The 23236-nt window shown below is 40.1% G+C and overlaps 1 protein-coding gene across 4 annotated transcripts in view; it reads left to right on the forward strand.

Annotated features, from left to right (window-relative positions):
* Positions 1–23236, forward strand: part of CA10 (carbonic anhydrase 10 (inactive)) — a 120589-nt gene that overhangs the window by 40892 nt on the left and 56461 nt on the right. For all 4 annotated transcript variants that reach the window (XM_015880345.3, XM_015880346.3, XM_032448264.2 and 1 more), the window contains exon 4: positions 9347–9489. In XM_015880345.3, the coding sequence (XP_015735831.2) occupies positions 9347–9489 (143 nt within the window). The remainder of the gene's footprint in view (positions 1–9346; positions 9490–23236) is intronic.

Here is a 23236-nt window from a genome sequence, read left to right on the forward strand (position 1 = left end):
TCTCCCTGTTTCTCTTTCACCACAATTAAGCAGCTGAAGTTGTTCTGATTGGTTCAGTTAGAACTTTATGAAGACAGTGTTCCTAATGCTGGCCAAGGGAGTTTTTTATTGTATGTATTGCCAGCTCTTGTGATTCACATTCAACTTTCTACTTTGAAAAGAATTTGGAAACAAGAACTTTCCTCTCTGTTTTCCCTGTAATTTGCTCAGACTTTCCCGATAAAGCAAAAAGGCACACAGACTAGATTAAGGTTAGTTGCTGCACGCAGCTTATGCTTGCTTAACCACTGTTGCTCCTCTGCTAAAATGAATGCAAGTCATTGGGGATTCTTATTTCAGCGTGTATCACTACAGCTGTACGACATTTCTACAGCTGCTGGAAAAGCAGGCTAGGAACTCTATGGCTTTCATTCTTAGAATGGCCTTCCTAAAGCCAAGGTAGGAAAATTGTTGTGAGTATTGTGAGAGGTGAACATAGGAAGCTTTCTTAGAAGAAAAGAAATGTGTCTGTCCTGTCATCCCAAGAAGTCATCCCCTGTCTGCCTGGGCCAGTGCTGAGACTCAGTTAATTAAACCAGGAAGAAATACAATTTTGATTATAAGCCTGGTATTTACTGTTCTTTATTTGGGCAGGAGGTACTGGAAAAATTTGTTGAGAGTAAACTTCATCTGTGGTGAGTGGATATTTGTACATGGCAGTTTAATAGGATTTATGATCACCGACTTAGCTTTGGTAGCTTTGTGCCAGGGGAAGTTCAAACAGAAGCAAGAACACTAAAGATGGCTAATCTGTGCTTCCTAAGCCTTCTGAGTAGTGCTCCTACTCAAAGTGCTGAATGCTAAAGCACATTGCCATATATCTAAAGCACAAAAGGCTATTGTACAAAAATAAACCTTATGTTCATGAATAACAATTTGTGTTCATTTTCACAGAAAGAGCAAACTGAAATCGCATCAACTAACAGTAAATGTATTCAGCTAATGTAATTTGTGTTTAAAACGAGCTGTGCATTTTCTGCTAGTACCAAGGCTGGGCTGGTGTACTCAGGGAGACTCTGGTCATTTGTGTGGAACAAGTTTGTTGTTGTTCTACATGACCTTTTGACAAAAGCACTGTCTGTGTTGGTACACAGAGCATCTACTCATTACGATTTTAAAGCGAATTCAACATAAATATCAAGTGGGAAATTCACTCAAACATTTTTGCTTCAGAAAGAAAACCAGGTAGGAAGGGTTACAAGCTGTGACATCGGAGCTTTAGCTAGCAAGTTCAGCTGGTCTACTAGTACTCTGTTTCTATTTTGATTTCTAAATATTCATAGGTCTCTCTGAAAGTATTGCCTCCCACTTATTTCTGTGTAAGCTACAACAGATTCAAAGAGCACAATAACTTCAGTTGATAGAGCAAATTCTGAGCATCATTTAACATCTTTCTTCCTAAACCTCTTTGTTGAGGAAGGTGTGATTTTTCTTATACTGCCAGAAAGACCATGAAATGCTGTATCCACAGGCTGGAATAATTCAGAAAATAAGATGTATTTGGTTCTGTGTGAAGGTCACAAGTAATAAAGCCTCCAAGGCACTATCTTCTGGCCAGTCTTTGCTGCCAAAAAGGCAACATACATTATCTTTTACACGTCTCCCCTGGAAGCAATTGATGCTCATTCCTTCTGAGCTGTTACAGTCCCTGGCAGAGAGAAATAGGCTGTCGGGAGCATTCCAGAGCTACGGGCCCTCTGTTCTCCCTGTGACATATCGGGAAGGAGATTATGGTCTTTGTGCCTGTGAGAGGTTTGATAATTTTATATTCTGTGCGTCAGATTTCTGAGTTCTCTCTACGCTGCTCTGGAAGCACTTAGCAGGTGCTGCTGTGGTGCCTCTCAAGGTGGAGCAGTTACCTTGCAGGACGGACTGTGCTTGCACACTGCTGCATTGCACACATGTGCAATGTATTTGCTACTGCCCTTTTTTGGGAGCTGAAATCAATTGCTGTAAGCCATGGCAAGAAATGCTGATAGTCTCCTTGAGCTGTTCTGGTTCCTTGTTTATAGAACTGCTGGCCCGCTCTCCACAACCCACCCCGAGCTTCCTGTACAAGGAGACTGAAGATGCTGAACTTGGAGGAAGCACCAATCGGGTCCTGCCCATTGCAGACCCCGGGCACAGTGCGGACCCTGGCGGAACGCACCATCTGCCCTCTGGTGGCTAATCGGGGATGCAGTTATGACATCGAGTTGTTCAACCCTCCACTTCTGACTTTGATTTATCAGTCATTGCAGCATTTGAAAGGCTCTTTCCTGAATGATTTCAAATGTAAAGAAAATCACACATGCCCTGACTAAAACACTTAGATTTCTTATCACCAATGATGCAGTGACTGTGACGTATACAAATATGACACACACATGGATTTACCTTCTTTTTACAGACTTGATTTAAAATTTAGCCAGCAAAAGAATGAGAGTGGAGATGAAAGAGATGAAGATCTGTGTTATGTGATACATTCAGCTCACTCCAGCCCCTCCAGGCTGAATCTGTCGTTTTTCCCTGCAGTGTGTAGCAGGGCAGTGGATCTCTGCATACCCCGCTCTCCTGTTCACTGCCCCCACACTTCACACCTCGCCCCTGCACTGCTTCATAGATTCCTGCCCACATCTATTCTCTTCACATCCAGCCCTGGTTCCTTTGAGTTATTTCCTTCTCCACTCCCAAGCAATGCCCAGCAAATCTATTTGCTTGCTTTCCCACTCACCATTTTAGATTTCCTTTTTTCCTCTTTTTTTATTTGGCAGAGGGATGGAGTGGTGTGAAAACCCCTCCGGGGGCCTCCCTAGTTAGCCTGTCTGATGTGAGTACTGTAGAACATTGTTCTCTGTTTGACTACTAATACAGAAATTTCAAAGTAAATAAGGAAATGCTTACTAGTGTCATTAAATACACATTTAGGTGAGTATCTAAGAATCTTCATAGCCTCGTGAAAACCAATATATTTGCAAAATGTTTCCTCACTGACAGCAGAGCTCAGTTTCATTTGCTGCATCTCAAAAGCAGCCTCAGCTCACTCAGCAAGGTTGTTTGGAAGCTCGGGGTCACTGCAGAATTTAAAATGGAATGCATTAGCAGGCTGAAAGGTTTGAAATATGACCTTGTCATTAATGAAGCTGGGGTGTATTTGAGCAACACATGGCAATTAATCCAATAGGATAACAGTTCCCTCTAATAGCAACTCCATAAAGGAAACTTGTTTGAATGATGGATATGCAAAACCTTGAATAAACAAGGGACACTTGCCTTGTATTTGCTACAGGAGGAGATGGGGCTGTGGACAAACTCATTTTCACAAGCAAAGACAAGTGTGGAATTTGAGGAGGAAATGTATGTAATGTGAGAGGCCCCCCCAGCTTTTGGTACATATTTCAGCCATTTGAGAAAGAAGAATCATTACATTCTTCTCTGGTTTCTTGGGGATCAATTTGTACCAATGCAGTTTTTCTTTTTTAAGCAGGCACTCAGTATTTATGTTTGTATAGGATTTTCCTGGACAGGGCACCATGCTGAATGAACCTTCTGGTTATGTAAGTGGCCCCAGTGACCTTTCATAACTTTTGTATTTTCCCTGATGTCAGAGAACTCAGAGAATGCATTTCAGCATTTCTGAAGATTAAGCCACCAACGACCAGCCTTACGCTTACTATATTAGTTACCATTTGACATTCAGCTGATTGAAGATACAGGGATTTGTTGGATAGAAAACCATTACATTTCCTATGCAGCTTATTTGTCCCTTGGTGCACATGCAGAATACAGAAATCAGATACTGTGGCATCAGCCAGAAGAATAACCTCACAATCAGGTATCCACTTACATCTCAGACAATAATTCCTACATAAAGAGTTTGTCAGATGTACAGAGCAGTAAAAAACCAGCCCTTATTCTCAAGGAAGGGAAAAGACAGTAAGAGGGGCTGTCCTCTGGAAGACCCATAGCAATGGGGCTCCCATGTAGCCAAGTTCACCCTGAATCAGACTTTTCTAAGACTTTGTACAGTCTTTCCTAAGATTTTTCTGTGTCTGCTGTTTGCACACACAGCTCAAGAGAAGCAACCAGGAATGTTTGAGCTGAAGAGTGAAATTTTTCTTCATACACTCTGGCTTTCCAAGGTAACTCAAACTGGCTTCAGTTCTCAGCAGCAGAAACCTGTCTGCAGAGGCTGTGTGCCACATGCTGCAAGTAGAACGTGCTATCAAGAAAGCAGTGACTGGATTCATCAGTGCAACTGCTGTGAGGAAAAAAATCAGTAGTAGATCACATAATAGAATAACAATTCCTGGACAGCAGTTAACTGAATTGTCTGAGGTAGCAGCTAATGAGAGGCCAAGGTTCCTTGGCATCCCAAAACATTCTGTAGTAATGGATCTGCTCAGAGTTGTGGTTTGGCAGCACATTAAGACTTCTAAGAGATCAGTATTTCCCCAGACTTTTTCAGCTGGTGAGTGCATCCAGACAGCTGTCCTAAGGACTTCTGGCCTTTCTGAGAACAAAGTTAGAGCTTTGGTAATCTCAGTATGTAAGCAGCATCCCCAGGCAGGGCCAGAGCCCTGCGGAATGGGGTCAGAGAAATGTGATTACTCTAGAAAATAAGACAGCATAGAAGACAGTGTTACTGTCTTGAACTGTCATTACAGATAAGGGCCTCAGCACTTAGTGGTGAACTCTGTGCCTGCTCATCACTTGTCTTTGCAAGTCAGCAGAGCCAGGACATTTCTGCACTACTTGCTGCCATTAGCTGGAGGAGCCTTGTGGGAAAGTAGTACTTAGGTACAAGTGATTCTCAAGAGACAGTTATACACAAACGTGTTAGAGATTAGGAGGAGTTAACTCTTACTGGATGTTTCTCACATATTACTCTTAAGGCGCAGTGCCAACCTCCTCCAAAATGAGTCCCATAAAGCCCTGCAGTTTCAGAATGTGAAGCTCATTATGTTCACACAAACAAACAAATACAGCGCTAACAGATGCAGACATGTAGTGAATTTGGCAAGAAATAGTTAACTTATGACTTACTACTGGAGTTGTATTTTAGCAACAGTCTGCTGTGAAGCACTGACATACCTGGCACTCCAGAAAGAGTGTTTTTGGTAGAATAAATGCTGTCTTTTATAATGTTTTATGTTCCTTCTTTCATTTATATTTTTCATCAAAAAGATCGATAATATCCCACAGACATTAAAATAAAGCTGAATCTACAGAACAGAGCTCAAGCTATCTGCTGGATAAGCAGACTTTCCCCTCTCCTTAAAACAATGTTTCAAATTACTTTCTGCAACCAACTTTCTCCCGTGTCCCAATTTCACCTATCTGAAGTTTTCTTCCCTATTCTCCTGGATCTTCTTTAACGCCTCACCTCCTCCTCTCTCCCACCTCAGTGCTTCATTTCAGTGACAAAAGTCCCCAGCTTTACAGAAAGAACCGACACATTCAGAAAAGTGAAAGAAAGAAACATTAAGAAAAAAGATAACTTTTAAAGATACTATGATAGCTCAACACCCATTTCTAACACTGCAGTTTGAAGCCCCAGAGGACAAAATGACCATCACGGCACTTTTGCTTTTCTTTTTGTCCTTTCATTCTAACATTTAAAACCAGAACAAACTCATGCTCTTCCCACCTTCCCAATCACAGTGTGCATCAGGCAAACCCAGTCATTTGTGATTACCTTGCTCTTTGTTCCCCTGCATCAAGGGGAATCTGTTGAACCACAGTGGTGACTGATGATTGAGGGAAAGACCGGACTTGATCAGGAACTGTCAGCTAGCAGTAAGCAACTGATGCAGCTGGTTACTCATACAGACATCCCAGACAGCAGGTAGTATGGGCAGACATAGTAAGGGAGCCCAACATTCAACTGAATGACAGACCCAGGCACTGACCCAGTCTATGTGTGCTCTCAGCATGTTGTGTTGACTGAGAAAAATGGGAGAGGATGATGCTTTCCACTGATCTTTTCATTTTTAGGTCTGCCAAGAAGGATTTCCCTTATCCAAGTCTGCACCACCTCCACAAAGCAGCTCCATTTCTCTAACCTTAAAATCAAGCTGTCCTTTATTCTGTCTTCATTTGCCAAAGTGGGGGTACCAATGGCCCTAGTGGGACTATGGAGATTAGCCCTGGAGTTGCTCAGTCTTGGACCTGGATAGGACTCTGCCTACGGATACACGAGAGATGTGAAAATCACCTATAAGCAGCTGATCTATTTTTCAGGAAAGATTAAAGTACCATCTGATTCTACAGCTTTATTGTATGCATTCACTGACCACATTGTGCCATATAAAATCCAATTACATACTGTAGTGTAACTGCTGTTTATTTTATGGTTAGCGTAGTTTATGAATGTGAATCAGTCTACTTTAATCAGTGTAACGAAGAAAATAATGCTGTTTTCTATGCTGGTATCCCAAATATTTATATGTAAATAAGCAAAAGCTTTGCAGGCTTAGAGGTCACTAATTGTGATTACTAAATACCTCTTCTCAAGCATTGCCCTTATAATAGAAGAAAATGCTTAATTAGGCAGAATTGAGCAGCTACGATTTAAAAGGAAACTGAGAAGGGTATTGCAGGGTGTCTGTATTAAATGTACAGCAGAAAATAAACACTTCTGCAAAGAAAGTGTATTTCAGGAATCTTAACCCCTTATGTGCCCCTTCTGTTGTTTTTTCCCCCTTGGTTTACCAATGCGGCTGTGAAATGTTTCTGTCATTGGGAATCCTTCGAGGGATTCCATCAAGGAAGATGGCATTTGAACAGACCCGTGTGAAGCTCCCAATATGTGATCTGCTGTGGTTGACCTCTTTACAGTCTTTACTTTTTGAAATGTTTCAAGATTTATTGGTGATTTTTTTTATTTTTCATCACATTTTGAATAATGAGATGCTGTCTGATTCCTGGTGATGTATTTCAGCTATTAACTTCCTGCTTGTTGAAAAGAAATCAGAATACTTTCAGTTCTTAAGTTTGAAGGCATTGTGATACTGTCTGATGTTAATGCAGTCTGGAGATTTCTGTGACCAATTTCTTCCATGAATGCTGTTCTATGCTGTCATTTCTGTAGTGCCCCCGATTTATCTCTCAGAGCCTTTATGACTTTACGTTTGGCTTTTATGTAGAAGCAGAGCAGGTCATGTGGTTACCCAGAGGCATTAGTATGGTAATTTTCTTCAAGTTGAGTAGGTGGAAATAATTAATGGACCGCTTTATTGATGTACATAGATAGCCGATTCTCTCTGTGGTTTCAATTCCCAGCTTCAATAAAGTAGCTTGAGATTTTATCTGAGGGACCAGTAATTACACAGGACAAGAATAATCACTGCACAAATACAATTTGATTGTGTTTTATGCTGTTGCCAAGGTTGATGTTAAAGCTTAGATGTATAAACAAGGAACTGCTGCATTAATAAGTCGACTCCCCTTATTTAAACTCACAGACTCTGGAGTAACTTAAATTCAGAAAATCTGCGCACTTAGAAATGGAGCAAACACCAAGAGGAAGTTCCAATCTTAATGAAAACACAGAAAGAATTTCACTGTCTCACCTAGACTTCATCTTCTGCTATGGACCGTGACCAGAAGCAGACACCTTGGGGAAGATAAGCACCTACTGAGCAGTATTTCCTTTCTCCGCCAACAGGATATTGAGGGATTTCCCGGTTCAATAATATCTACAAAGCCATGTTAATTAACATTTGATGGAACGTCAATGAATTTGCCTAATCATCTTATCCTGTTTGTAGGTGTGACAGCAAAACAAACTGTAACAAACAGCTCAATTTTTTAGTCCTGTTTTTTCTGGGGGTGGGAGGAAGGGTGAAAGCTACTTCCCTGTGTTTGTTTGTCTGTAGCCCTGCAAGGAAAAGACCCTGCGGGACTCTTTAAGGAGAGATCTTTAAAATAAAATGGTATTTGGGGCTTTTCATCCCTTTGAGACAGCACACATTTAAATGATGACTCTGATAATTCAGGTCACCACACTATTCACCCATGATTTCTGACTGACTCCAATGTATTTGTTCATATTATCAGTTTATATTAAAAATCATTTTTTCATTGCTTGAATTGGAGGCAGTTTCTCAGATTCATTCCCCATAAAGAAGCTCCTGTGTGGGAACATCCCTAGGCACCTTTGTAAGCAGTAAGGAAAAGAACTGATAGAGCTCTGCTCTACTTTATCTTTCATTTCTTCTTTTACAACTTCATCATCAGCTGGCCCTGCAGACAGGGGCAGAATCCTTGCCACATTGGGAAAAAGTTATTAGTGGTTTTTATGCCATTAGCAAATTGTTCTTTAGTATTTTCTTTTGACTTGCTTTACTTCAGTTTTATACCCAGCTCATCAGAGTTTATCATTATTTCCATTTTTTCTTGTTTGGACACCATTTGTTTTTATGTATAGGTTTGGTAACAGCCATCACAATCCCACAGTCCAGCACCTTCATACATCTCAATAGAACTTCTTCCCAGTAAGTTGGAAAAAAAAAAATCTATTAGAAGAAATGTGAAGAAGTGACACTGGTCAGGCCAAAACATGTCACCTTTTGTCTATGTAATGTGCTGAGAAGCAAACTTAAGCAGTGTAACTTTAGGAGGATTTATAAACAAAGGCAGAGATGACATGATCAGTATATAGCAACTTCCGGCAGAACGACCAGTAACTTGAGAGCCCTGTTAAATGAGATCATAAACTGCTGTGTGGGCTGCATGCAAACCAGCTTGGAAGGGAGCTCCTGTGCAATGCAGGTGCCAGGCTGCTGTCAAGAATGCTTCAGAGGTCCACACAGAGAGATGCATTGCATCTCCACGTGTATGCGACTAGATTTCTATGGACATACAGTGCAGGTAACTGTGGTGAAGGAGATACTATTTCACTAATGACTTGATCTCTAGTAGGACATTGCCTGATGGAACAAAAGCTGAAATAACAGAAGAACAGTATTTTGCTACTTTTCCCCTAGGATAACCTTGTCTGCTAGTTAACCTGGAATAGTAGAAAAATGACTATTTTGCAATGTTTTCCTAGATTCAGCTGCTAATTTCTTTAGACTAGTCAGGGATTATAGCTACTCAAAAACACACCTTCTTTCCTGGTACAAATATGTAGGGAACAATATGTTTCCAATTTTGGTCTTTGTTTATGAAGTTTTAATATAAAGTGTTAGATGGATTTGACTGTTTTCAGTTTCCATGTGTGCATGCAGAAGGCATGGCAAGTATGATTATCTGTCTGCCTTGTGTCTATTTCTCTGGGCTGTCCAGACTTTTCTTGACCTTACTCTTCCTTTATATTTTACAGTTCCCTCCTTTTGGGGTTTGGTGAACTCAGCTTGGAATCTTTGCTCTGTTGGGAAAAGGCAGTCACCCGTCAATATTGAAACCAGCCATATGATTTTTGATCCATTCTTAACTCCACTTCGCATCAACACAGGGGGAAGAAAGGTATGTGCTCTTTAGTGTCCTGGTGTAAAACCAAGAAGATAATAGGGAACAATGTGGTACGTATTGGAGCATGGGGCAGGAAGGTAAAAAATGATGCAGTTTCTGTGTAATCCAGAGCATGCTGGCAATTAGATTCATAAGGATGAATCTTCTACTAGATATATCCTGACATTAGAAAACAAAATGACATCATTTAATAGATCATAAGTAAGTCTCCAAGAATAGTCGATCAAATGAAAAACAAAGGCTTTCTTTTGTTTTCTTTAACAAAGAACAATGCAAATGGGAAAGCTCTGTGAATTACGATATTGGAACAAGCAGAAACTCTAACAAAAGGTTATCTGAAAATGATTTATCTTCTCCTGTTGTCTTGACAAATGAGATTTTTGCTGGAAACACCATGAGATGGGAATATGCTCCATGTTTCCTATCGAGCTTCTTGTGGTACAACTGCACATACAACAGAATTCATTTAAGCCTCCTTACAGAAGTGAAAAAATGGCAGTATTGTTACTTACTGAAGGACAGCAATGCTTCCAGCTGGGGCCAAATTTCTGGGGAAAATGTCCTGTTTGCAGAAATGCATTGGAGTTTTTCTTTATATTAAAAAGAAGAAGAAAAAAAGCATTTATGTAAGGAATGACATCTTTCAGACTGTTCATAAATTGCAGAATGATATAACGTGAAAGTCAAGAAAGAAATGACATGGAAGTCATTGACCAAATGACCAAAGCCGAGAGTTTCAGGATATACAGTGTCTGCAGCTTCTCTAAGATTCAGCTGGGTTTTGTGCTGGTTCTGGTTGAAGGAAATGTCTGATTATTAATAAAACACCAGAGGCACTGAGGGCCTAGGAGATGTTGTATCAGTAATGAGGTGTTCTTATTGCACTCACAAATGCTGTCCTGCTGCTGCCAGGCAGTGATGGCTTTCTATCGTGTTATGAGAACAGGATTTGTTCTAGTTGTGGTTAATCTTTTTTAGAGGGATTTCTGAAATGGCTGAATCAAAATGCTCTTTTAAGGAAAAGCTGCCCTAAGATAATTCTTTCCTCATAGTTAAGGCTTCAGTGAGGAAGTGATGTGATGGGCAGCATGTTTAAGCTCACTCTTTGTAATGTTTCTTATAAAATGGATATATGTTTCAAATGGGCTGAAGCACTTCAATTTTCAGGGCAATGAACCAGTTGATACAGCAGCCAAGGAATTTCTAAGACAAGATTTGACCATGATTGTTTTGTACACTAAGGGGTTTTGTGGAACTGATCCTAAGAAAAAGTGATGAATAAATAAGAAAGAATTTACAGGTAGATGCACATAGAAGCAAAATTATGCACATCTTTTGGAAAGGGATCTGGCAGGAATCATGCCAGAAAAGTGAAGGTATAAAAGGAGAGTATGAAGGAACAGGAATACTGTCCTTCTACCCCAGTGCCTACGAGGGGAGCCAAGTGCGGACTATGGCCTGTTACAAAGCAGATGACTTAACAGATACTGCTGACCTGAGGCTGAGAAGAAACTTTTTCCCAATCCATTCAGGAGCAAATGGGATGGCAATGTAATTTGCTAAGTAGATAAACCTCTTTGATCCAATTTGCACAACAAAGTTCCAGTGAGCAGTGGTAATATTGCTTTATGTGCTGTTAAACCATCACAGTGCAGTATCAGCTCATGCAATTTACAATTCGAGTATAGTCAGATGTTGTTCTGAATTGTGCTGTGTTATTTTGTATGTTTGTGCTTCTTAATTTCCTGAGAAAGTGGCTTTTCAGGTCCTCAAGGCTGAATATCATTGATACAGTTAATTGGATTTCAAGATCCAGAATCTGAGCACAAGAAATTTAATGAGTTTACATGCAGATAAATTCCCCAGAAGAAATGCTGCTTTTGAGGAAACTCCCCAAGTTGCAGCCCTATCTCAGGCCCAGTTTTGTCTCTTGATTATCCATTTTAGTGAATTGAACATGCAGCCCTTTTCAGATAAACAGCCCTTTTTAATAAACAATATAAACTCTTATTAATGTGCAAATCACACTTCTCCACTCTGTCATGAAGAAAAATAAAGATTTACTTCTCAGGGAGTAGCAGTGCTGGGCCCATGCTTGGTGGCAGCTGGAGCAGGAGTTGGGTGTGCTATAAGCTGGGCACTGTGTTCCAGTGTGTGTCCCAGGCGCAGCTTCACCCACCTGCAAACTCCTTGTGTGCCACTTCTGCCCTTAGATTTTCGAGTTGTCGGCAATAGTGCCCTCAGAACAACTGATGGGTTGTTAAGATTTCTTCAGGAAACCTTTGTTTCCATCTAGCACAAGCACTGTTCCTTAGCAGTTCTTGGCCATGCTTTATTTTCCCTTCTAAAAATTCATTAAGTAACACATTACTTAGATACAAAGTGAATCCTTGTCAACTAATTTACTCTTTAAGCAATATCCTGCATTATAATCATTTTAGGTCATGCTTACAGGCTTAAATTGTAGTTTAAAGCAGGTAAAGTTTCCTTAAGAGCACTTTGTCTTTAAGGTGAGGAAGAACAATGTGTCTGAGGAAACAAACTGCTCCGTGTCTGCTGGCCGTGGGCGGTGATGCGCTTTCTCAAGCTCAGTGTGCTAAATTAAAGTTGTTCAGTAAAATCCATAATCTGCTTGCTTATACAGGGCATTAATGGATGCAATCACATATTATTTACATTAATATATTTATAAATAATGGGTTCATACTATGTATCACAAGATAATGGCAATATTTAGCAATTTCTAAGCTAAAATAGAGTGAGAGAAAAAAGATTTATGAATTGAAATCAGCTAAATGGTTTCTCTGCCAGCTAGTTCTGATTCCACGCTGTTCAATCAATTCAGAGTATTACCAGCATTTTTCTCTAGAGTGCAATATATGACAACCGCCAAGCTTTGCTTTGGTGATTGCTAAAAGGACAGATACTGGTCTGAGCCATATTTCAGCACTGCAGGAATATAAAAAATGAGTTGTTAGAAATGGTCCAGGAGGAACAGGTAGCAGTAAGACATCAATGTCACCTGTAAACTGATTTGTGATGAATTTTTAGAGAGCTTACTAATATGATGTTTTGATTAAGAGAGGCTTTAGAAAGTCAAAAATCTCACACAAACATCAACAATCTTAATGAATAAAAAGTGTGCTACAGTATTGCTGCTTAAATAGTTTACTGATACTTCTACTGCACTGTATGTTCTCAGATACAGTAATAAGTGAGCAGAAAATGAAACTAGCAGGTTGAAGCAGCACTGGCATGTGTTTCTACATCTTCACAGCATCAAGATTTTGTGGCTTCAGTACAACTCCTCTGCTTGCCTTTTAATCTCATCCAGCGCCATAAAACCAACTCATATGTCTGCCATGGGAAACTTCCTCAGAAATGCTAGATACATCAGTAAGAAGCAATTTAGTGGGCTTACTCCACAAGCTGTATTGTACTCTGTTTTGGAACTCAGGATGTGCTCTGATTTTAAGGACAGCCTCTTTTAAATGGTATTTTAAACTGTATCTCAGCCACAATTGTGTATTAATTAAAAGCAGAAAGGATTTAATAAGGACAAATTGTGTTTCTTCACTTCCTTTGGATGTGTAGGGAAAAGGAATGGGTATATACCCTTTACTCCCTTATACTTTCCACTGTGCCCCAGCCAGTGGCTGGTGGCGGCATATCAGCATCATAATTTGATAGCACTGAATTGCTCTACTTGCATTCTGCAGTGCTCTGTTTGCTGCCACACAAACAGTGTAAAGAAATACATCTCAGAGGTGAATTTAGATCATAGTAGCTTCCAGGGCTTCACCAAGGGCAGTACAGCAGTGCTGAGGTGACACATAAAAGCTCCTTTGAAGACACTCTGCCTTAACTAAGGATTTAACCTTAACCATGTATTTCATCTAGTCCTATTTCATCTAGGACTATTTAAGACCTTTACTCAAAATAGTGTTTAAATGCACTGTGCAATGAAGCCTTCAGAAAAAAATAAAGATAAAAAATGTGCAATAGTTTTAGACACACAAATGTGCTTTTGATATTATCACAGACCTTCCATACAAGTGCATTTTTGTGTTTAGTTTTGTAAAGCATATTATTTAAATGATGGACATAAATAGCTACTTTGGAGTGACTACAACTTTTGATGCCAATGTACATTCATGATCTCTCCTTTCAGTGTGTTATTAAAAGTGACAGTCTGCCATAGTTCCAATACCCTGAAGATGAATTGGGATGTAAATCTCTGCTTGATATATTAGGGGCCATTTACCAGGTACTGCTCAATTAGAAGTCCAGAAATGCCACTATACAGACCTCCTGGGATGATGCCAAATGACAGATTTGAATGCTGGAGAGAAAAACTCTGTACCCAGAACCACACCGACATGCACAAAGGGCAGTGCTATGGAAGAGACTCAATTCTTTAGCCATCCAACAATAAATCCGTGTCTCTAAATCCCAACTTCAGGCTTAAACCTCTGGCACTTTATCTTGTTTATTTGACATCTTCTCACTATAAGGAAGTTATTGTCTAGCCCTAGCAAGATGAATGTTGTGTCCATGTAGAGTCTATGTTGGGTCTATGTAGAGTTACACAAAACTCCTTGATGCAAGCCTATAGGCACATAAATACATATATACAAAAGGATATTGTTTGGAAGTACAGGGATGTGTGCCAGCATCTACGCTCAAATTGCAGATGGAATCATCCTCTATTATTATGTAAAGTTTTGTACCATGTAAGTACCCATTTGTCATTACCCAGATGTCTTCATTCACCAAGGTTCCTATGTTTTTGTGTTATTAGCCTGACCTTTCTGGAAGCAAGAACTTATGCAAGTATTCTGTTAACACAAATTGTTCCATACACTGCAGATATAACGAAGCCCAGTTTCCTACGGAATCACATTTTAGCTTCCTTATAGCCTCTGTACCCTGTTATCACTTCACAAATACCCTCCATTACAAGGCAAAGGCAGCAGAGCTGTGGCTATTTCCAAGCTCTTTGTGACAGCCAGCCTGCAAATGCACCTGCTGATTGCTCAATTGACTGCTGCTAACAGCAATCTATAGTACCTTAGTTTTACCTGCCTTTTCCTCAGTACAAAATTAGTTTGGCTTCTTATACCCAATTTTAACAGAACACCTAGATATCTTCTTCTTTGTCAAAGTTGGATGAAACTGGCCAGCAAATACTGCAGTGACTGAAAGGAAAGTAGAAAACAGGTCACAAAACAGTTTGTTACTGTTATAATGAATTTTTTGTTGTATTTTTTTGTTGAAAGCATCTTATTGAAAGCCATATCTATGAAGGTAGAAACTACAGAAGCAGGTGCTGCACAGCTGGCCAGGAGCTACAGGTGGGCATCTCTGAGTTAGTCTCCATAGTCTGGGGGGAAATTCTGCCTCAACAGCTTGAGTTATCTGAGTGGACTGATATTCTTCCAAATGCCATGTTCTCTAAATGCTGTTTAGAGCTGTCAGTTTGCTCAGTTCTCCTAAGAATTTCACTGCAAATATCACCAAAATGTTTGTATGTGTCCAGCTGATATATGACCTCCTGTTCTTGCTCTCCCAGAAAAATGTAAAGGAAGAAGAGAAACTGTTCCACATGAAAAAGACTTAGACAAGTTTTGTGACAAACATTCACCATTGAAAACAAATGTGTCATGTCCTAATGAAAGGATCAACCTTGAACGTGCTATAATAACCATATTGCATTTATATCTGCCTGGACTGTTAGCAATTACCTCTCATCCTCTACAATATAAAATCAGAAACACAGTTGTGAATGTGTTCTTGAACAAAAGCTCAACATTCCTGCTCATTGAAGCCCATGCCAGTGAAAACCCCTTCAACACATTTGACAGGAACCCAGAAATCATTGCTTGCATCTACATCATTCTTTGGGTAAAAGCCTGATCTCATTTGCATTATCTCACTGATAAAACTGATCATAATGAGGCATTCTCAACCTCATTCCTCAGCTAGATCTGGGCTTTCTTTCTGTCTCATTGACAAGATCAAACATTTTTGGCCAATGGAATTTTCTCATATCCTCTCTTCCACTTAAGCTTCTTTTCCTCAAAACATTTTAGCTGTAAAATCACATTTCCATTTCAACTTCTATAATCCTTTGTTTTGCCCTTTTGTGTGCCATTGTCCCCTGCATAAGTAATCACATGAATAAAGGGAAGCACAGTGAGCTGTGAGGGAAAGAGATTCCTAAAGGGAAGACTTACGAGGAAGTGCAGAATACATGCCAGCACTTAACTCTTCTTACTGCTTCTGCCAGATGGTAATCTGTTACCATTAGCTGGCCTGGGACTAATTTTCCTGTGAGCAGTGTGGAAGTGTTTACCAGAGAGATGTGCTGCTGAGCTGCAAGTCGCTGCTCCATGGTGTGGGAGCCTGCAGCAGCCTTTAGCTGAACACCCCTCACATAAATTAGGAACAGTGTTACAGCATCTGGTGTGTGTAATGGGAGAATAAAACAGCTGTACTGGATGAAATATTGAGTCTGGCAAATGATTACAATGAAGTTTATAAATATTACTTTTAGTATGCCTGCAGTCATTGCTTAACAGTGAGAGAAGAGAGAAAGAGGCACCAAGAAAGAAGAGTTCTGCACATGGAATTCTATGAAAAGGAGTGATACATCAACTGAGTCCAGATTTCCTTAGAAGGTAGATCTCTCGAGATGTGATGGGATGAGTGTCCTGTACAACCAGAGTGTCTATCAGTCACATTGGCACAATGGCAAAGCAATTTCTCAGAGAGCACATATACAATTTTTCTGTGATTGTTCTCAAGTGTTTGATGATGGAGTTTTATCAACAAATCCTTTACTGTAATCCTGGGAGATATCTTGAGATAAAATTGGTGTCCTCCCAGGCGTGCATCACAAACTCAAGGTAGCAGTTTGGGAGAGATTTCAGCTGCCCACTGCAGTCACAAGCTGTAGAACCAGTTGGTGGTTGGACTAGATGATCTTGTGGGTCCCTTCCAACCTTGTGATTCTATTATTCAGTTTGGTGGTTAGGGACTTCTAAAATGAATTGGCAGGCAGAGAAGAATATTATCATGGAATGAATATGAAGAAAAGTATAATAAAATGTTTGCATGACATTTGTGGGAAGAGGAGAATTGTAAGTGACAGGTTTGGATCAATACATTATCACCCACTTTTCTTCCTGAAACTTTAGGGGAAGAATTATTGTAGGACAGTATTGCATTGTTATGCAGAATCTGAATCTATTCCAAAAGTACTTTTATTTGAAAAGCTTCCATGCTTTGGGAACATTCTATAGTAGTTACCAACAACTTTCCAACTCAAATAGCTGTGTTAGATGAGGTATTGAGTCTGTCAAATTATCACAACAAACTTTTCCTGACTGCAATCATTCCTTAATAGCAAGAGAAGATAAAGAGAGAGGAGTTCTGCACATCCAGTATTATGAAAAAGAATGATACTACTGTACAGTGAGAGTGCATGAGGACCAGCATCTAATTAGAGCACACAGAAACTAGCTGCAAACAGAAATAAAAGTGGAACAGCAATTCCGGAATGAGAACTGTTCTCATCTCAAGATCGGCCATTGTAGCAAGAGTCCACATAATATTGAAGACATACATTTTGCAACTTTTTTACAAGATGAAAGTTATATTTCATTAAGGCTTCATGGTATTTTGAGCCCAATCAATAAGCTTTACTACCTGCATCCTCCATTGACTCACTGCAGCTCAGTGGGCTATCAGCTCTTTCTAGATGTGCTATGGATGTGCAATCACACTTTATTTAATGACTAAAATGGACACCTTTGGTGATAACTGGTTCTTCAATGAGATATATAATTGTTCCCAGCTTATGCAGCTTTTATTGAATTATTATTGAAAACATAATTTCATGCTTGGTTAAGTGGTAAATTTAATTCATTCACTATGAAGAGACATTAACAAATAGGAATTTACCAGTATTCGTTCTATGAAAGGAGAGGAAGTTCAGTATGGTTACAAGTATAAATGAAGTCTAAGCACTTGCTTGTTCGCCTTTCTTTCCTAAAGCATTAAGTAGCATTCCTCCTCTTTAACAGAGGCATATCAAAATACCACAAGGAAATAACCTGCTCTTTTTGGCAAGGAAAATCTAGCTTTTTAAACAGCAGCAGTTATAGAAAATTAATTTTTCCCTTTATTCCTTGAATTTAAAGTGGTTCTGTCTGTATTTGACAACTCAGAGTAAATGCATTGTAAATAAAAGGTAGCTAGAGAAATTTTCAGTGCATTAGAGAAATGAAAGGATAAAGCATTCACTGGAAATATGTTTTCTTCATACTAGAATAGAACTGACGGAACCCCAGACTGAATTCACAATAGTTGTTTAGCATGTGCAGTAACACTTACTCCAAATGTCATCATTTTAACTTGCTAATTCAACTAATCACCCTGCAAGTGTTGATAAATTGATAAATATAAAATCTTTTTTTTTTTCTTAATTAAGTGTTTAAATTGTTTTTGCAGCATTGCCCAATGCAAACACGTCTTCCAAGGCTGATGGTTTTGCCCCGTGTAGGCAGAGCTAGAGAATCTCTGGGGATCAACAACAGCAGCGAGATGGTTTGTGTTTAAAAAAACTAAAATCAGGGGAGTAGTTAATTCACACATTGCTCCCTTTGAGTGAGAATTGGCAAACTGCTTGTCAATAGCTGCAATGGGCCTTCTCTGTGGGAATATTCAGGACATTAAAGACAAGAAAGACCATTTGGCCCAACATTTTTCCCTCTAATTTACATCAGTTTTCTCTTCCAATTTTTTTATGACACAGTGTGGGTTTTCTTGTTCTTCTCCTTAAAAAACAATGGCAATGCAGAGGTTGGAAATCCCAGGGATACCAGATTGTTGTGTGTGAAATAGAGAGGTAGGTCACTGTCATTGCTTTCATGTTACGCTGCCCACCGCTTCTTATCTCTGTCATCAAACTCACTGGCAGCACAGCTGCTAGATGCTTTGATATTATTTTCTCTGCCAAAGTAAAAATACCTGCAAAAAGCTTTAAAGATATCTGAACTTAATTCAACAAGCTCTGCCTTCCACAGGAGGAACAACTATTCTTTTTTATTACAGCTCTTTGATTAATTGTCCCAGGTCTTGATATTCTTTTAGATGAAGGTCCTTTACAAATGCATTGAGTCCTTCTTCGTTAATAAAGGAAGTGCTCTATGCAATAAAACATTTTCTCATTTAAATACTTTCTCAGTGCTTTGCTTTTTTATTATATTTGCAGCTGTTTTACAGTGCCTTAGCTGAAGCCTTCAGAAGTAAAGCACATATGCCCTTTATTAGCCTTTTTATCTTTGTCTATCATGATCTTAATTTTCTTTGAATGCCTATGTCCTTCTTTGATGGTTGCATATGAGATTGCCACTGTGATCTCAAAAACAACGGTGCATTTTAAAGGCTAAGCATAGTGCCTGTGAAATCATTGCAATGCATTATTATGGCTTATCTTTCTACTTTCATGGTTTGTAGTCCTCATATGGATTTATTTCATCTGTGCTTGCACATCGCTTTGATAGCGCCTTGTACCCTTACATCATTTGGTCTACCTTGACTCACCATAAAGCCTTCTACTTAAAGGATAATGTTCACGATGGGGGAAGTATACAAGGCAATAAACAGCTTTTGCAGGTGATTAAACACGCTGAAGCAAAGCCGAGGCGTTTGAAAACCCCAAAAGCAGTTTATTGTAAGCAAGGCTACACATCACAAAGAGGAGCTGTGCTCAACAAGCCACAACATTAAATGAAAGCTTTTCTTCACCTTGTCTTGCAAGACCTGCTAAGTTTCATAGTGCTGCCCTCATTTACTCAAATAGATCATTCCTTCTTTTTAACAACGTGAGTGGCTTTCACTGTGTCAGCTGTGGTAGTAGATAGTAGATAGTTCCAGTGTAGCTGCTCAAGATAAAAACAGCAAAATGTCTTTCTTCAAATTGCAGTGGAGGTTCTGACGGTAGCCCTTTCCTCCTCTGCTCACCCTACAGGAGAGCCCCTTTCTTCCCAGCTCATCTTTGCTCTTGCTCCTGCTCTCTTTGTGTTCCTTGCTTTCCTTTTCTTGTTTTTGTTTTTCCTTTTCTCTTTTCAGTCGTGTCTTTACTTTCCTCAGTGCATCAAAGTATTGCTCACGGTGCCGGAGCCTGGAGCTGTAATCACTGCGAGGAGGAAGTTAGAAGCAGGACTGCTGTAAGGCACAGCCCTTGGAATGCTAGGGAGTCAGCTACACAAATGGCACTGCTTTTGAAATGCTTGATTAACAAAAACAGAACTGCAATTTAATCAAATATGATCTACTAAAGCACACAATTATCAAAAGTCACATTTCATGTTTGATCTCTGACTTCATCTTGGTGTACAAACACGCTAAAAGTAATTTAAACTTCAGAGAAAGATAAAATAAAGTTCCAAATAACAGGTTGTAAGTTCTCAGGCTTTTTGTAGCTGACATGGCTGATGGTGGATGACTTCTTCCTCTGACTGTAATACTTTCAGCATCTGGCTTTTGTAAACAACAAAGGCCGCCCTGAAATGATTGTGTTTGGGCTGCGGCCGAACCTACGCGGCTGCTGTATTTACAGTACAGTAGATGTCAAATAACAGTCAAAGTAATTTGGGCATCATGGGAAATAATAGGAGTGATTCCAGTGCTTTCTGTGAAAACCTTCAAATTCCCATTTCATTAAAAATTCCACTCTGCAGCTGGTAGCAGAGATTACTAGGTTTCACCATCTGTGCAGATTAATGTTTCCTAAAGGAGAATGAGTGCAACAGATGAGATGCTGTCTTTTCAGATAAAACAAAAACCCAAAGTAGAATCTCTTCTCTGACTCTTGCATCTTACACCTGTTTCCTTTAATCACATGACTGAATTGTTTAGGACTAGCGGTTCCAGCTTTCTTTAAAGCTGATTAATTTTAAGACAGCAGATCACCAAGATGTCTGTGGGCTTGTAACAGTGTAGAATTGTTGAGAAGAGTTAGATTACTATTAGAAATGAGCTGAGCACTGTCTTTAGATGGTATTCTGCTCACATCCAAATAAAATGCCCTCACCCAAACATGTCAGGTGACTCAAAGGCATCACCATACGTGCTGCAGGCTGGATTAGCAATGACAAAGCAACATGTGGAGGATCAGTTGCTTAAAATCTACACCCTCACTGTTTTCAGTCTCATCTCCTTCTTTCTGCTGGCCATTACTAATCTTTCCGGGGAAGCAAGCATGTGATTTATTTAAATTGTGTTTTTAATCAATTCTATGTCACTACATATCTTACAATGTTATAATTTTCAAATTACATTAGCTTCACTGCACACCAAACACTGAAATAAATTGTTGGCAGTGATCACTGTATTAGGACGAATCACTAAAATTAATAGAGTTTCTGGAGTTGCCCGGAAATAGGATCATTAATTTGATAATTTCTTGAGGGCAAAAAAGGAAAGCAGAACAGGCAATTATGGTGACCTTGAAACATCCGCCATGCTTACCAAGGCCGAGATTCCCAGTGTGCAGGAATGTCTTGCCTCCAACAAAAGGTGCTAAACCTGCTGGTGTGTAGGCACAGGCTGGTGTTGGACACAGGCGGTGCACAGCAGTGGCACGCAGGCACTGCCCACTGCTGGAGCTGCTCACATTTGTTCCTGGCAAAGGCGCTCACCCATGTGAGGAACAGCCGTGGCGTGGGGTATTACCATCCATATGGATTAAACATGAAAAAAACCCAACACCCCAGAAACCAATTACTAATACAAACACGAAAAGTGGATAATTAAACTCGCTGGCAACATTGGTCCTTGCTCTCCCTTGCATTTTCCTTTTATTGAAACCCAGCTGTTCTTCAGCTGTTGCCAAGGGTAACCAGCAGTGACATTCAAGGTCATCGATGAAAAGAAAAGCCTTTTTCCCATAAACATTTTCCACTTTCTCAGAAGCTTTTGCCTTAGAATAAATTCCTTTAAAACAACAACTTTAGGTCATTATAAAACTCTCATGTTTTGGTTTGATTTCCACTCCCCGCACTTCTTTGCTCAGACTTTTACTACTCTTCATGCTAATTGTAAGGAGCAGCAGCACCCCAATAGCTCAGTGTTCAAACTGTGTCTCCAAAGCGTCACCAAAGCCTCTCTGTCTTCCTCTAAGGCAGTTAAGGGACTATGGAGAAGTGCTCCCTGCAGTCACTGCAGCACCAGAGCCACATGGTGCCAGGATCCCCTCTCCCATTCCTGCATGTTCCTCTTGAACCACACAAGTCTCTCTTCATTTTGCTGTTATGCATATGCTACACTTTTCCCCTTTCTATATAGCTGGCAATCCATTTTTTAATATCGTTTTCTTGGTAGGTAAATAATTTATAGTGTTCGTTATAGCACTTTCAGAAGAATAAAGTTAGTTTCAGTATTTTTCTCTAAAAAGATGCTCTTAAGACACGAATATCCAGGGGTGGGGGAGGCAAATCTCAGCTGCGCTGAGGTGAGCAGAACTCCTGTTGATGTAAGGGGGAACTTCATTTGCTTGTGTGGTGCTTGATTTGGAAATGTGTGTTTCACCTCTAGTTTGACCCATATTTTCCTATATGGTATTTGGAAAACAAAGGGAATGAGCACAGCAGACATCAGAGTCTGTATTCAATACCAGCCCTGACCTGAGAGCCTGTATTTTAAAGTTTCATAGCCACCAACTAGAAGGTGTCAAGAGACCTGTCTGCTTATCTGGGAGGGAATTCTCTCTTCCAGACACAGCAGAGCTTCTTAAGAACTGCTTACTTGGCACCTAAGAGCCCTGGATGTGGTTTAGGCAGGATTATGGGAAGTGCAAATGACAGTACATGCCTATTTTTTTTATAATGATTAAGTATTAATTACTTGCAATGTAGGTAGAAATATTTTTGAACTCACTAGAGGGCTTTATAGCTTTCCTATGAGGCTTCTTCAACGGATAAATGTCAGATCCCATCTTAGTAGAACAGTGACAGCAGACATCGCATCTCATTGCTCTGGGATGGGAGCTGAGGTCTCAGCTATAAGGGAAGCAGCTGCAGACTCGCCTGCTCTGCTCAGCCGCTGCACCAGGGAGTGTCAGCAGGGGGAGCACACCTGCATCACTGCACGGGCAGTGGGTAAGAAAGGGCCTATACACACAGCCCAGCAGCCTCCAACAAGAGTTCAAGATAGATGAGATTGTCACACTTCACGGAGAATCATTACCTTTAGTTCAGTTTTTACACCTGCATTCCCTGAGCGCTGGGATCTGAGATGCACTGAGAACGCACACAGCCCGGGTCTGGAGAGCACAGAGGCATTTTTCTGCTGCCCAGAGCAGCTTTATGGATTGTTACAGAAATTCAGAGTGCATTGCTAATTGGAGGAGTGTTTGTGCTTCACTGCTGCAGTCTCTCTTCTGTTTTATCTTTACCTTCTTTCTTCACTTTGCAGTCTAAATAACTGCAGCAGCTTTCAGACTTAATTTGCATCCTGCACAAAGTAGATGACAGAAACTATTTTTTACATTACTGCAACAGAATTGATTGTAGGACGTTTTGCAATGAAATCTCCTCAACCCTTTTTTTCTATTAAGAGGGAGAATATTACATTCCAATCCCGTTCCTGCCTGCTCCCCATAGGGCAGCGTTTCTCTGGGCTGCCTGCTCTCCTGCTGTATGAGAAGGACGTTCACACCTGTCAGCGTGAGCTT

Source organism: Coturnix japonica, chromosome 23 (assembly GCF_054131305.1).
Source record: "Coturnix japonica strain WE chromosome 23, WE-NBRP24, whole genome shotgun sequence".
NCBI lineage: Eukaryota > Metazoa > Chordata > Aves > Galliformes > Phasianidae > Coturnix > Coturnix japonica.